Source organism: Copadichromis virginalis, linkage group LG17 (genome assembly GCF_057382275.1).
Source record: "Copadichromis virginalis isolate Kocher_CV1m ecotype Utaka linkage group LG17, C_Virginalis_male_GT1.1, whole genome shotgun sequence".
Taxonomy (NCBI): Eukaryota; Metazoa; Chordata; class Actinopteri; order Cichliformes; family Cichlidae; genus Copadichromis; species Copadichromis virginalis.
The window spans coordinates 25,120,582-25,137,047 of record NC_140634.1 but is presented as its reverse complement, the minus strand read 5'-3'; the positions used below and the strand labels follow the sequence as shown (position 1 = coordinate 25,137,047).

At 42.7% G+C, this 16,466-nt stretch overlaps 1 protein-coding gene across 1 annotated transcript in view; it reads right to left on the bottom strand.

Moving 5' to 3' along the window:
* The window catches only part of acss3 (acyl-CoA synthetase short chain family member 3), a 64,601-nt gene that overhangs the window by 6,373 nt on the left and 41,762 nt on the right, over window positions 1–16,466 (bottom strand). The window contains exons 10-15 of the mRNA XM_085437301.1: window positions 7,994–8,089; window positions 7,742–7,805; window positions 5,662–5,743; window positions 4,979–5,101; window positions 4,800–4,899; window positions 4,520–4,695 (exon numbers count right to left, since the gene is read on the bottom strand). Coding sequence (XP_085293427.1) covers window positions 4,520–4,695; window positions 4,800–4,899; window positions 4,979–5,101; window positions 5,662–5,743; window positions 7,742–7,805; window positions 7,994–8,089 — 641 coding nt within the window. The remainder of the gene's footprint in view (window positions 1–4,519; window positions 4,696–4,799; window positions 4,900–4,978; window positions 5,102–5,661; window positions 5,744–7,741; window positions 7,806–7,993; window positions 8,090–16,466) is intronic.

The window sequence follows — 16,466 nt, the reverse complement described above, 5'->3', positions numbered from 1 at the left end:
GGTGGGCTAGCAGATGTAGAGGCCATAGCTCGCACAACTCGCTATGCAAATGATTTGCCTTATCATGAAGTGCAATGTGCTTTGTCTGACGCAGTCCGTGAAAAGTACCCAACCCCTAACACAGGAGCCATACCTAAAATAACTTGGGACCCCCAAAACACACCTAGAGAGTTTTTAGAAAAAGCCAGCAGCGGATTGTACAGCGGCGTCGTTCGTTGTGTTGAATAGGTTGGCGGAATGCGGCTTTGAAGTAAGTAAAGACAAGCTGCAGTTAGTTCGCCCTGAAGTGACCTTTTTGGGCCGGGTAATCGCACACAAATCAGTGGGTTTGATGAACACACACAGAGACCAAATTCTGACACACCCAAAACCGCGAACTGTGAGAGAAATGCTTTCTTTTCTTGGTTTAACAGGTTACAGCAGGCAGTTCATTCTGGATTATGCAGGTAAAACTGCCCCTTTAAGGGGCCTAATGAAGCAAGTTGGCGTTCGACACCTTAAGGCTGAGCTGCCTTGGACGCCTGAAGCTGAAGTCGCATTTATTAGGGTAAAACAGGATTTATAAAGGGCCTAAGATTTAGTCACACCCAACTATGATGAGCCATTCTAATTGGATGTTTCTGAAACAAACTCAATTGTGAATGGAGTGTTGTTTCAGAAAAAAGGGGGGGGGGGGGGGGGGGGGTAGAGATGTGCTCATGTATGTAAGTGTAAAACTACATCCAACAGAAGCAAAGCATCCTACATGCACACAACATGCAGCAGGGGTCGCTAGAATTATCCAAAAAACAGCACATGTAGTGAGAGAACACCCACTAAAAATACTTACTACACATAGCATAGTGGCATACGTGAATTCACAAGCATTTTGTATCTCACCACGGGCACAACAGAGACTGAGCAAAGTCTTAGAGGCCCCAAATTTGATGACTGCGCCAAAAGAGCACAGATTGAGGAAAAGATTAGAGAGGACCTGAAGGCCGAACCCATACCGGGAGCTGAGGACTGGTTCACCGATGGATGTTGCCACCGAGACGAAGGAGGACTGAAAGCAGGGTGTGCGGTGGTTTGCAGAGTAGAAGGAGATTATCAGGTCAGAGAGTCAGGAAGGATTGAGGGAAAGCAGTTGGCCCAGAGAGCTGAAGTGATAGCCCTAGCTCGAGCTTTGAGACTAGCCAAGAACAGGAGAGTGAACATCTACACCGATTCGGCATATGCGTTTGGAGCAGCGCAAGTGGAGCTGCCTCAGTGGAAAAGAGCAGGATTCAGAACAGCAACCAATGCACCTATTTCCCACAAACATGAAATGGAGGAACTGGAAAAAGCCTTGGCTGACCCAGAGGAGGTGAGTATTATAAAATGCAAAGCTCACTCCCAAGGAACCAGCATGGTGGAAAAAGGAAACCAGAGAGCAGACGAAGCCGCGAAGGAGGCCGCAGGCTACAAAGGACGGAGACAAATGATACAGGTAACTCCAGAAGAGGAGATATCTGTTGACCTGATTGAGGAAGTCAAACAGGCCCAGGAGGAGGCATCCCCAGAGGAAAAGGGGGTGTGGAAAAACAAAGGAGCCTGGCAGGATGGAAATTTGTGGAGGGGGCCAGACAGGCGCCCCGTGCTGACAGCCAAAATGGCAGAACAGAAGGTGGATGAAGCCCACGGACTCGCCCACGTGGGGATAGCCCAGATGGAGAGAAACTTGTGTCATTGGTGGCATCCTGAGCTGCAAACAGGGAGACAGTTTCCAGCACCTTGGACGGTGGGCTCGGTTGAACGGGACAAAAAGGGGAACCGGTCCCACGCAGACTACTGGAACGAGTTAAAGGCGCTTGTGTCCAGTTTCACAAAACAGGCGGCTGGTGAAGGGCCCACAGGAGAAGGAGAGGTCCCGGACGCGAAAACAGTGTGGCTGAGAGTCATCAAACGCAAGTGGAAGGAACCCCGCTGGATTGGTCCATACGAGGTATCGGCTCGGACGGCGACAGCAGTCCAACTGAAGGGGAAAGGCGACACCTGGTATCACTGGACGCAGTGGGCTTGGTGGGGAAGGATCAATCTCCACCCAACACAGGTGAAATTGAGAGGCAGAATAAACCCTCACACCTGTGCAACGGGCCGACCGGTGGTCTACCCGGAAGGTCGAAGAAAGAAGAGCAGCCTAGGAGGAGATCGCCGCGCCAACGAAAAGGAGCGGTACCACACTGAACACCTAGAACAAGAGAGAGGCTCTGATAAAGGGCTTTGAACTTTTTACTACACCATAACATTCACATACCACCATGCCATCACAACAATTAGACACTGGTGATGAAAGAAGAGTTTCAAAAGCCATCACAATGTTAAAAATTATTATGAGTTTGATGTCAATTATGTTGCTAATCATGGCTATTTGTTTTTTGATTTGTTTGTTGCAGACCGACCCGGGAAACCAGTCTGAGCACGGAGGCCATGCCAGTCCGGCGTTGTTTGATACACCAATTACATCACGCGTGATCTATAGTGATTTAAAGCTGCGGGCAAGAGTGAAGCGCGAGGTCTCTGGTAAAAAGGATGAGTGTCTCAGCACATATGGTGGTTTAGAATTAGATTATGTTATTGGCCCCACAATTTCTTTTATGTTTGATCTGTGTGATGTTGTTAATTGTAGGGACGTCGGCAGTGCCTGGAGGGGATATAATGTGTGGCTCTGTTGGGATTATTCAGTGAGTACGCACTGCGAGAGGGGAAATCGTCCATATGACAGCTGGTGCCGTAATTGGGACCAGGTAAGGGGTTACACTGGGCAAAATTGGGAACCATTAGAACTAGGATCAGAAAACGAGCTTAAACTACAGAGGGATTTTAGCCCCTCTGGAAACGCGTTAACCTTATCATTGGGGAATTGGCATCGCAAACAATCTATGTATTTGGTTCTGGGGGTGGAAATAGCGGGGGTTGATCCAAAAGGGTTAAGAACGCAAGAACGTAGATAGGATCAATTATGTTCACTATAATGTACTGAGGCTCTCTAACCTCACCAGAGACGGCATGGAGGGGTTGGCGGAGCAGGTGGGTCCGACCTCGTTAATGGGAGTGCAGAATAGAATGGCCCTTGATGTTGTTAGTGGAAAAAAGGGGGCGTTTGTTCTATATTGGCCGATCAGTGTTGTAATTTTATTCCAAACAAGACTGCTCCAAATGTGTCGGTAACCAAGGCTCTGGAGGGCCTAAAGAGCCTTTCTGAAACTATGCATGATCACTCCGGTGTTGATAGTCCGTTGGAAGGCTGGCTGACCTCAGTGTTCGGACGGTGGAAGGGGGTTATCGCTTTGGTCATGTTTTCTTTGTCTGTTGTGGTGGGTATTATGGTTATTTGTTGTTGTTGTCTCATCCCTTGTGCCAGAAGAATGTTTAAAAGGTATGTCTGTGAGGGCAGTGGACCCTGGAGTCCTTACTCCAATGTCCATGATGCCAATGATGCATGTAGAACTGAATGTGTAGGCCAAGGGGGGAAACAACTGTTTGTGACCTCTGGATTCTCCAGAGGTCAACAGAGGGAATTGTAAAATAAGGAGGGGATGTTTTTCTCATTTTCATTCATTATTTTAATATGGCATTATTAGTTCATTAGAAGTATATAACCAGCTTTGCATTAAATATAAATTGAAGTTTTTGACCTTACATTGTATTTTGAACCTTAACACATGGAAAAAAAAACGTATAAGAATTTTGAAACTACCTTTTAAGTGGTTCATTTATTCTTTTTTCTTTTAATATATTTATTTTTGGAGTTTTTGCTTTTATTTTGATAAGTCAGTAGACATTTCCTTATGATGGGCACATTAATGAGTATTTTTAGCAAGTTAAAGATTCCTGCGGGTCTTTTGCTGTTACCCTTGTGTTCTTTTTTCTACCTTTTTCAGATGCACGCTCTCTTCTTGGTCTGATCTTTGCAATACACCCACTTAGTCCCCAGTTTTTTCCCCCCTTTGAAGACATTTTTGATATTATTATTTTGATATTAATGGTCTTGAAGCTGCCAGGTTTCTAGTCCAAAGCACAACTTTGATGGTGATAAATAGCACAAGTAATAGTCCAGAAATTTCACAGCGAGAGAGTGGGCGCTGTGTGTTCTTCCTCCTGCACAGTGAAGGCACAATGCATGAAAACAACAACAAACAGAATGTTTTCTGAGGAATCAATGCAGGAATCCTTGTCACACTGAAACGTTTTGTGCAGCTGAAAATTTTGTTGACAAATCCACCATATGAGGAGATATTCTCAAGTTATTCTCTCCTGGAGACTACTGAGACTGAAAACTCAAAAGAGCCACAATTTTGTTTTGAGTGAGTGTGTGGTTTACTAATGCACCATCGTCGCTCAAATTCTAAGTAGCAAAATTAGCATTACCATCTCCAGAGTTGCTGTAAAGCCTTTGCAAAAGCAAAAAAAAATTTCATTCAGAGATTTTATCCTTCAGCATCTACTTGTGTTTGATGATAATAATGCACTACATGTGTCCTTAACAGCTGAGTCTTACCTTGTAGGGCTTGCCATTGACCAGATTGGATAAAGAGGAGCGAGGAATCTTTCCAGAACGTGTCTTTGGCAACCCGCGGACAAAGAGCACTTTCTTAAAGGCAGCCACTGGACCGACGGTGTCTCTCACAAGTTTCACAATCTCATTCACGATCTCCTCTTCCGTTTTCTGCACACCTGAGACGTGTAGCGCAAAGCATAAAACGTTAATACCGCCGGGTAGTTTTATTTTATGCCCTAAATTCCTTGCAAAATTATGACACCCAGTGAGTATTCCTCACCATTCTTGAGCACACACAGAGCCAAAGGAACATGGCCCTTCAGAGAGTCTTCTTGCCCTACCACAGCACAGTCTCCCACTGCAGCGTGCTGCAGCACTGACTGTTAAAAAAAACACAAATTATAACCCTCAGAGAAACATTCGCATCCTCTTCATCAACACCTGTAACTGCTCTGATACCTCCTCCAGTGCTCCAGCAGAGAGCCTGTGGCCTGCCACGTTGATGACATCATCAGACCGGGACATGACGTAAAGGAAGCCCTCCTCATCCATAAAACCAGCATCCATGGTGTCGTAGAATCCCTTAAGTCACATTTGGATCAGATTAAAAGAGCAGCTTAAAGTCAATTCATCCAGACAGTTTAAACATCACTCATGTTTAAGGGCTACAAATACCTAAAGTTGATCTGCAATGCAACATGTCTAACACTAGAGGGACACCTCTTCCTATATTATTTCGGCTTGTCAAACTGTGGTCCACAAAGCCTCTGCAGCTGGGGTGTGGATAATACAGGAACAATTGTTTTGTTTTAATAAACAAACAACTGACTTTTTTGTTTTACTAAAATTCACTGTGGAGTTTGGGTGGGTGTTTTGCTTAAACTGTTCAAATAAATACAGGTTTTAAATCTTTTTAAGCTTTTTAAATGATTAATCCTGGAAAAGGTTCAAGAATCACTGAATTAGTCAGGGGTGCTGAAGGAGAATTCTTTATTGTCTTTATTATTCTGCTCTTTTGTGACTAATTTGACTATTTAAAAAAGGGAAATAGTCTTTTGCACTATACCGACAGTCACATATAAATTAATCCCAATGACTCGATGACCAGCGAGAATTTCTAAAGTAATTATGAAACAGCTTACTGGAAACTTTGTGAAGTAGAGTTTCTTGAACAGATCTTGATTCTGCCATAAAAACAATGCTGCCCCAGGTGGTAAAGGCAATCTTAAAGAAGAAGTACAAAATTAATTCAGATAATTGTATGAAAAAGTCCGATTCATGAAAGCTTCTATATAGCAACACAGATAAATTACCTAGATAAATTAATGATTTATTGTTTAAACTCAGAGAGTCAGTGTATCCAACGTTAAAGGGCAGTAAAGGGCTCGTCCTACAATAAAACTCAGCGTTTGTTTAAAAGGAGACAGGAAAGACCCAGTTCTTGAGCAAATGGCCCAATTTCCCAGGTTTTAAACTAAACAACCCTCTGCATGGGTTTATTCACTACAAGCAGAACATTTAAATTTATGCAACAATCCTGTAACAAACAAATTCCATTATGGTGTCTAAAGAATTTACATTTTACAGATTTTTAATAACATTTTAAACAACAGTAAGTCAGCCAATCACATAGTAGAAACTCAGAGGATTTAGGCATGCAGACATGGTCAGCACAATCTGCCGAAATTCAAAGAGAGTCTTAAAATAGTGAAGAAAAGTGGCTTTGAATGTGGCATGGTTGTTGCTGCCAACATGGCTCTGCTGCAACATTTAGATGGATGGGTGGAAATTTAGTTTAAACAACAAGCACAAAAGCGTGGATCCATCCTGTTGTGTATCAATGATTCAGGTCGACGCTGATGGTGTAATGATGTTAGGGATCTTTTCTTGGCACACTTTGAACCCTTTAGTACCATTTGAGCATTATTTAAATGTCACAGCCTACCTGAGTACTTATGCTGACTGTGTCCGTCCCATTATCGCCACAGTCTAACCATTTTCTGATGGCTGATGCAGGATAACGTGCTGCATCACAAAGCTTAAATTATCTCAAACTGATTTTGTAAGCATGACAATAAGTTCAATGTACTCAAATGGCCTCCACAGTCACCAGATCTCAGTACGATAGAGCACTTTTAGTATTTGTTGGAATGGGATATATGGATGTGCAGCCAACAAATCAGCAGCAACTGTGAGATGCTATCGTACCAATATGGACTAAAATCTCTGAGGAATGTTTCCAGGACATTACTGAATCGATGCCATGAAGAATGAAGAGTTAAGGCAGTTTTTAATGCAGACGGGGGGGGGGGGGGGGGGGGGGGGGGGGTACAACCCAGTAACACAAGGTGTACCTAATATAGTGAGCAGTGAGAGTGCATTCCATGTCAAACTCATGTGAGTTCTAAATCTAAAGGCCTGATTCTTCGAAGACGTAGTCTAAATCTGATCAATGTATTCTATTAAGCTACTTTTAAATTGTTATTGACGAAAAAAGGGGGGTTTTTTGCCTCTAATTTTGGGTTCATGTTACCAAATCATGGTGGATGCAGTCACCATGCATGATTAAAATGTGTAAGGAGGCTAAAAAGAAACCTGCAGCCACTTTGTTTATTTAATCTGTTCACACATTTCACAGACTCTCCCTCCTGTCTGTAAGCTTACTCTGTAAATATTCACACAACTTTATGAAGCTGTTTGAGTTTTGGCTGGCACAGACTTTCTGGATACAACAAGCAAGTACAATAGCACAGCTGTTCCTGTCTGAGTGTAGCTCTGCCTATCATTATCTCAGGATGCACTGTAGCATGGAGTCCTTGGAAGTCCCCCTTAGCACTGAGTCAATACCAGCAATTACAAAGAACAAGGGAGTGAAGTGATAACAGATAGGTAGAAGTCTGGAAGATACGCCTGCAAAGCGAGTCATAGCTTCCTGATGAAGTCCACTTAACACAGGCAACTCTCTTTCACGAACATGCGCATGTACACCCTGCCTTCCCAACTCCAGCAATAGAAGTGAGTGCTATTTATAGTCATATGCTTGTTTTTCAAAAGTGAATAATTACCCTTAATGACTAAAAGACTCAAAGTCCACATTTCACTTGTGTACAAAGAGCAAATATATAATATCTTTAATGTCCGTGTCCAAGAGGCCCAGAAGAAAGAAAGATGAAGCGATAACTAAGCCACTCACGTTGCTGTGAACATATGCACCTGGCTTACCTCACCACAATATTTCCCAGGCTTCTTGGCTTCACCTCCTGCATGTTATCATCGATCACTGTGACTAGAGGAAAGGGAAAAGAGTGCATTTCAAATTCAGAGGTGGTTCTATCCCCCCGCTGGCAAACTGGAAGCGCAAAAAGCTTAAACGTAAGACAGGGAATTACAATCAGAAGACACACTTTTGCCCTGATATCCCTCACGCTGTAATCGTGGGGGTAACACACTGAATACAAAGAGGTCATTTCTTACCATTGTAACCTGGAACCGGTTTGCCAGCTTGGCCTGCAGGTGGCGTGAGTGAGTTTCCCAGACCGATACAACTGGAAGTAATAGCTGAGCCAGTTTCTAACAGGATACAAAGAAACACAAGGATTCATGAAAAATTCATGAGTGAGGCACAAAGTTTTAGCCAAACCACAAGAGTTCTGGATATGTGGTGTAATGTAACTGTTTTACTGTCCTATATGAAAACCCTTTCATGGGGCACTGATCAAAAGAGTCCGTGTGGCGTTGTGTTGCCTCTGTGAGCAGCGTTAACCTACATTGAACTAAAGTATGACAGCTCCTATGGGCTCTCCCCGACTCCACCACACAACTATGCTCCATTAACGGCAAAGACTTGCCTGGCAGGCCTGTTAGCCCACCCACCGAAGGAATAACAGAATCAATCCAGCTCAGTGGGGAAGATTACATCAGAAATCACACAGCAGCAGGCAAGCCCAGCATCTGTGCAGAAACAGTCCTCCCTTTTAAGTTGGTGGTTGAACATCAGTCTCCCGGCATAAATACGAGAACAAAGTCCGCCTTCGTGTCTTCATTCTCACTGGCAGAGAATTTGCTTAAGTTCAGCTCGTGTTTCAGTAAAAATGCACACAACAGGTAACAGACAACACAGTTATTTCTATCATTTTCATCCGTCCATGTAAATGTTTTTTATTTTTATTTTATCTCTTTATACATGCTGTTTGCACAAAGGGCAAGAATAATCTTACAGAAGTTTAAGGAACTTATTATATTTTCTCTTTTTCCCCCCGGTCATACAGGCAGACACACACACACTTAGAGTTTTGGAAAATGTTCTACATAGTTTTTTCATACACTTCCAACTGCAAATCTGTTTGTGAGGGGCAGCCAATCAGAACAAAGTTTGCTAGTGCTATAGTCACACAAGGGAATATAGTGGCTGGAGACTGCAGCGTGACCATTTGCGATCAGGACAGTAATTTAACGACAAAATTACATTAGCACTCGGAAATCTTGCACAATACTTCCATTTGAGTCAAGTCCAATTTTTCCATGAAGCAGACTGCAGATGAGTTGCACTCATCAGTACCGACTGCACAGACTGATTGTAATGTGTTGGGAATCTGCCAGCATTTATAAATAAGATGGAGATTATTTGCAAACCCTCCCTAATCTCGAACCGCAACCTGTGCAGTCACCACGCTATTGAAAGTGATTGCCCAGGAGCTTTTGGGTGCTGCATGCTCAACATCTTGGTGACCAATCACCAGCCAACCAACAATTTTGCCTAGCCACAAGGAGGTTGGCTTTCTACATCGATTGAGCAGCTAAAAGGAAAGGACCTCAAACCGCTTCGTCTGACAGTGGATGGAGCTGCGGACAGTACCAAAGCCCAGTATTATTTAAACAGTTAATCAAGCAAAGCTACTCTAGTAGAGTCCAAGAATATATTAGGTCCCATTTAAATTTGGCATTTTAGTGCCAACCAGAGCCTGGGCTTATTGGACCACTTTACAAATAAGGGGTTGCTAAAATGCCTCATATTTCCCATGACGAATATGTAAATGGATGCACAAGCTGCTTCACAAGGTAATGAGCCTACTCTATAGGAAGTGCACGTGGTATAAATATGATGCTTGTATCATACATATTTGATGGTCGTTAACATGCAAATGAATGCAGACAGGTACTGTAAAACCAAATCGGATCATGTCTTGAGCGGGGGAGGAGGGTAGAGCTGGTGGCAGAAATGTCTCGTCTTCTGAGGGAGCAAAAGGAAAATGGCAAAATATTCAAATCTGCAGGCCCGCTATGCAAATGACAAAATCAGACACACCCCCTCATTAAAGCCAGAGGGAAAACTACATTAACAGAGGACTTCGCATGGGTTACACATAGGGCTGCTCGATTATGGCAAAAATGACAATCACGATTATTTTCACTGAAATTGAGATCTCGATTATTTGACGATATTTATTTAACCCTTTAAGACCTACTATAGAACCAAGTCCACCAGAGCTTATATTATTTTTTTACATGTTGTAGTGCCATTTGTGGGAGTATTTCAAGTTGCTAAATAACTGTTATAGCCCATATTTTAATAATATGTATGCATTAAGTCCATAGTAACTACATTAATTGCAAAAAAGTGCAATAAACTACAAAAAAATTGAAAATCGTTTTTGTTTTGTTTACATATATTTCTACTTGGAGAAATTTAAGAGGTTTATCCCTCAAAACTTTAAATACAAAAAAGTTGCAAAAAATAGTTTACAACAACAGGAAACTTATTGTGAGTGTCTTCATAGTTTTATTTTGGAGATACAGCAATTTTTATATACTGCAGGAAAAACAAAAAAAAACAATCCTATGATGCAAATTTGCAAAGAAAACAGCAGGTGCATCAAAATAAACTATTTCCAGCAGTGCAATTCGAGTTCTAAGCATCCCAGAAACTATTCAGAAAAGTCAAACATGACCAGTATAGGCTTTTAAGGCCTACAAGTAAAAAACTACATTTCCGCGAAAATGACGTCACTTCCGGTTTCGGCCAGGAAATGGCGGACATGCAACAGTTCGCGCTGACGTCTGTTTCACTGTGCGAAGTGTTACCAACAGCTGATCGGATCGGCAAAGCCTGTTTCTGGAATATTATGTTTTTGTTCCTGCAAGTGCTTTTTATGCAATTTTTGCAAAGCTTTATGTGGAAGGAAACCGTGGCCGAGGACAAGCTGATGGCATAAGATGTAAGTACAACTCCTCCGGTTTCATATGCAAAACAAATTATTGCGCTAGCTTACACGGTTCAGGTTCTACAGGGATTTAAAAATAGTTACACAAAACGGAGCGTGCTGCTCTGACCGGCTTTAAAGGGTTAACAATGACTTTAAAAAATAATATAAAATAGTGTGCAACACCACTGAAGTTTTTTTTACCTCTTTTCAACCAGCGGCAGTCACTCTCCTCTCCAAATAACTTCTGCTTAGCTTTCCGAGCTTCCCTCGGGTCCTCTTAATCGGCGGTCTCCAACCTTTTTTGCGCCACGGATGGTTTATGCCCGACAATATTTTCACGGACCGGCCTTTAAGGTGTCGCGGATAAATGAGGGAGTGGCTAATAATCGGCTCAGTCATTTTTAATGATCGTTGAAAGCCCAGATCGTAATCGTGATTAAAATTCGATTAATTGAGCAGCCCTAGTTACACACCTGTGTGAATGAACATGAAAGACTGGGCGGGAGCGGGAACCTCTTCGCCAAAATGACTTTACATCCAGAGGTAATGGTGCCCCGTGGTGTTTTCTTGTAAACAAGCAAAATTCTGTTTACATTCAGCACATCTCATCAAAATGCACCGTGTGACTCTATGACATGTGAACAACAAGACTGAGCATGCAAAAGCTGCATTCATGTTCATGTTTACATGACACCAGTCACATAACCTTGGCTAGGGTCCTGCAGCAAGTCTTACATTACAGTCAGCTGTTCATCGTTGGAATAATGTGAATCATCTCACAAGACGTTCAGAGAGATAGAAGTAAATATGTTGGCATGCACATCCCCAAAGATCTCAATTGGTCTGCCATCACCAGCTCCCCCCTAAAGACAATACAATGCCTGCATTTCCTACGGAGACTGAGAGCCACCAATCCTTACCACTGCAGCTTTACCAGATCACTGCAAGGTCTGGGTTCGCAAGGTCAGCAGAAAAGAAAACCTTACATGTGGTTTTACAAGTGTCCACAAACCCCATCAACTCCAAACACAGGCTGTTGACCCTAATTGCTTCAGATGGAAGCTTCTGCAGCTCATCTGAATCCCTGAACCCGTTTTTTCATATCACAACGTAGCTCTAGAAGATCTTGGGGGAATGTTGAAACATGACACACTGGCATGGATCAGGACAAAAGTAGCTCTGTATCTTTCTGAGATGTGAATTTGATCTAGTATATAATAAAGTTCCCTCTGCTACTAATCGAAACAGGTGCAGGCAGACAGAGCCGCTTCCAACATCCAGCACAGCAGGTTTCAAAGGGAGGAGGCTGCAGTTGGTTGAGAGGGGGGGGATTAAGTTAGCAAATTATGATGGAGCAAAGGAGGGGGAGGGTGTCGGGGGATCTTTGGCGGAACACATAACACAACCCCTGTGGCCTCTGAACTGGCAACCTCGCTCATCAGTGACAAGTTAGCCACTCTCTGCAGGGTTCAAAACCCATCACTGACAGCGGGTAACAGCACTCACTGCCAATGATTTATTTTTTTTAAGTATTACACCTTACAGGGGGGGATTCAGGTTGACCCACCTGGTAACTGATTTTAACGTGTTAGCATTTATAAATCAGATGGCAGTTATTTAAACACCTTTCCCAACATGTCTGAGAGTGACTGCTGTCATCGTTTGGAGACAACGACGGCACAATAGAGAACAGCTACAATAGTGTGATGAGACATCACCTGTTGACCAGTCAACCCCATTTGATTTCTCTTCAGTTCTGCTGACCGTTACACCTTGCACTGCAAAATCCACACACTTTTAATCGGACTAAGAGATGAGAGTATGCACCATTTGGTGTTTCAAGATCCGTGCTGATACTCTTCTAATGCTCTAATGTTTTATGTCATTTAGTATGTTGTGAAAAACAGAAGTTAACTTTTCTGTGCAAAATAAATAAATAATTGAACAGAAACGCAGAATTATTACAAAGTTAGATGATAAAAAACAGCTGATCGCATGTAATGATAATAGATTCCAATAATATTCTTCTTTTCGCTTTGAATATTAAACCAATACCGACAATCAGCCAATATCAGAATTTCAGTCTGAACCAGGAGGATGCAGTAAGGGTCGTTTACAAGCTCTACTGGATTGCACGTCGATTAGGGCTCGACACAGCTACTGAACCATGTCAGCTTGAGTGGAGTGTTTAAACCTGGCTGTTTACAGCAGGAGCCAGAGCTCGCTGGCGGCGATCCAGGCACAGCCAGTAAATTCAACACTCAAATGAAAAGAGACATTATAATTGGACCTCAGCATTAAACAAGCCATACAGGAAATCAGAAGTGGCTGTGCCGCTTTCAGCCGTGAAATCAAAGATTTATAAAGCAAAGATTTCTCAATAATTGCTTCCATCACTAAAACACGGGTGCTTGTATTTCCACGTGAGGCAAGATGAGAAATTTTCCAACAGCTGATTCAGAGCTTTACTAAAATCTCCAAGGTTTTCTTCATCCTTCAGATCTCAGTGGTCTGCTATATGTGAAAAAACCCTTCTGAAACCTTGACCGGAGCACTTTGACTTACAAAAGCTGGATATATTTTGAGGATACTGCATGCTACTCCAGACGCTAAACTGTTTCACCTAACATTACTCACACTAATTTTTCAACCCATTAATATCTGATGCAATAGGAAAGAAAGATATACTTCCTTTCAAAGTACAAAAGCTGCAATCAAGTAAGTGTTGTGGATGTACTTACAATGTATTTTTTATGACTACCCTGATAAAATCATCTAGGTCGAATTGCTAGAGCACCAACTTCTTCACACTTTGTGCTCCTCTCTGAAGCTGGGAAGGAGGATGTGTACTCACTATTGTGAATGAAGTTGGGCCGATAGTATCTTTGCTTTGCAGTAGACACTGTATGTAATTAAAACTTTGCTTTGGTCTGCAGACAACATAAGACAAAGGTTTTAATTCCATGCTTTATCATCTATTTGACTCCAAATACACCATGATGTACAAAACGAACACCGTGTTTTATTTAATGGCTGAAACTAGCAACTGAAACTGTAAAACTCATTTCAAATGTGTTTACTGAGGTGTTACATGAGCCTTAGTGTGCCTGCACTAATATCCAGTTATGTTTTTTCTTTTTTTTCCTGTCATCCTTATTAACCTGCTCCCTGCATGCGTATAAACCCAGAGAAACATGGAGGCTCTCTCTTAAGTTTCCAAGCACGTCCACATTAGTTTCACTTTTCAGAAACAGAAGTTGCGTCTACTGTTACAGTATGTACAGTCTGCAGGGTTAAAAGCACAGGCAGATGTGTCTGTGTGACGGCAACAAGTGAAATTATAAATGTTCAAATTATAAATGTTCAAATAACCCACCACCAGTGCAAAAGGACAACTCTCTTCCTCCACCAGTGAGGAAGAGAGTGCAGACAGGGTGGAGACAAGTGTCAAGGGGGGATTTGTGACGGTGGGTGTGGAAGGATAGTAGAGAGACCTGCGACGTACAGCTTGAGACAGTGGCACTGACAGAAAGACAGGAGGTGGAGCTGAAGATGTTCAAGCTTTCATTGAGAGTTAACAGACGGGACAAGATTTGAAATGAGTATATCAGCGGGACGGCTCAGGGTGAGCGGTCCGGAGACACAGTTAGAGGAGAGGCAGGGCTGAGGTGCTTTGGACTTGTGCAGAGAAAGGATGCTGAAGATGGAGCTGCCAGGCAGGATGGTAAGTGGAATGGTTCTTATATCGTGCTGTGTGGAAACACAACACAGCAAAAGATATCCACTTACACCTCTATACCCTGTGGCTCACCCAAACAAAAATGATTAAAACATCTATCCTGCTTACCTAAAAAAATATTTTTGACAGCCTGACATTTTCACAGCATGCATCACATTCGAGGCGTTTTATTGAATACTTCAGGAGACAGCCATTACCCCAAAAACTTGACTGCACGCACGCACGCACGCACGCACGCACGCACGCACGCACGCACGCACGCACGCACGCACCTTCAAAAGGGTCACCATTTCATCCCGTAAGGTAACATGTCCAAAATGTTCGGCTCAAGACATCTTTATTGAGCTCAAACTGACAAAATACTGGCACTGCTATTATTCTAGTCACATTGTGCGGGGGAGTTTAAATATGCTGCATTCGAAAGGTAGACAGCATGGGCTGAGGCTGAGTAAATGCTAGAAGAAGTTAAAACATCTGGGGGCTGGAGCTGAGCACACGCACACATACACATACATACTGATACTGCTGGGCTGTCTATGTGCTTGTCTGACACAGCTTGGCATCAGTCTATCTCAGCTCCCACCTCAGTCTTTTCCTTTTCACTATCCCTCTGTACACAAACAAATCAATCTTCTTTCGACCTGTTGGAGATGAGCTCCGCCAGTGAGAGGGCCATTTTCAGTGTGATGAATGGGCTGAGGGAGGGGGAGGGATGCTGGAGGACACGTTGGTAGAGCGGAATGGGAGATTTGGTGGCGCCATTTCAGCTGAGAAGGTGCAATCGAAGTGCCGAGCTCATTACCAGCAGCTTGGAGAGAAACTGCTGTTCAGGAAAAACAAAGATGATCCTGCACTCCGTTTCGTCTCTGTAACTACTCGAGCGGCATATTAGTTTGCAAAAACAAAGGATATAACACCCTTCTCCGTGCTTCTACTCTGTCTTTAGGGCTTACATGGAAAACAGGCAACAAGGACTTGAGTGAAACAAAAGGATGGGTGGCAGTGTCTAGTCTGATGTTACAATATGAAACCTGAAAACCCAGGGGAGACCAAAACACTCGTAACTCAAGTGCAATCTTGTAGCATTAATGAAAATAGATGAAATGCTGATTTAATAAATCTAAAATAAAACTACATGGGAGGTGAGTATACCTCAGAGGGGGCAACTGTTGGCAGGAAAACCGCTCTAAAAAGTCTCCCTATACACCATCTGCTCAGCAGCAAATGACAGCACAGGCAAAGGTGAGTAAATATAGTGGGGCATGTGAACACACTTCTACAGGGGGGAAAAATGCAAAACAAAAAAAAACAAAAAAAAAAAACCACACTCATTTAAAATTTAAAATTTGGCCACTCTCTTTGTAATTGTTCTCACTATTTTAGATCACTTCCATAGAAAGCATAAAAAATGAAAACAGTTTCTAGATCACAAAAACTGAAAGTGTAGAAGTGTCTTAAGCCTGCCTATTTTAATGACCAGCAGGGGGCGCCAGCACAGGGCTACAATGACTACTATTGGAAAATGGCGATCAGCTTCCTCACTCTCTGGACTCAGTTAACACCTTCCTGAGTGTTTTATGGGCTTGTCATTTCAGGTTATATTGAAAAAACTTTAAGCTACCTTTAATTACTCTTTACTGTAATTATGTTCATTATTAGTGTCAGAAAGTTACATTATCTCAGGGTATTCTCGTTGACTGGTAGCTTGTCAATGACAAGTCGACAACCAGGAAGGAGCAGCAGCAGATGGCTACTCCTCCCTCGGCCTGGTTCCACCACAGGTTTCTTCCTGTTAAAAGGGAGTTTTTCCATCCCACTGTCGCAAAGAGCTTGCTCAAAAGGAGTATTTTGATTGTTGGGTTATTGTAGGGTCTATACCTTAAATTATAAGGCATCTTGAGGCAACTGTTGTTGTGATTTGGCACTATGTAAATAAAACTGAATTGAAATTGTTCTGCTCTAGAGTCCATCCAGAAGAGGACAGACTCACTGGAGAGGCAGCTGA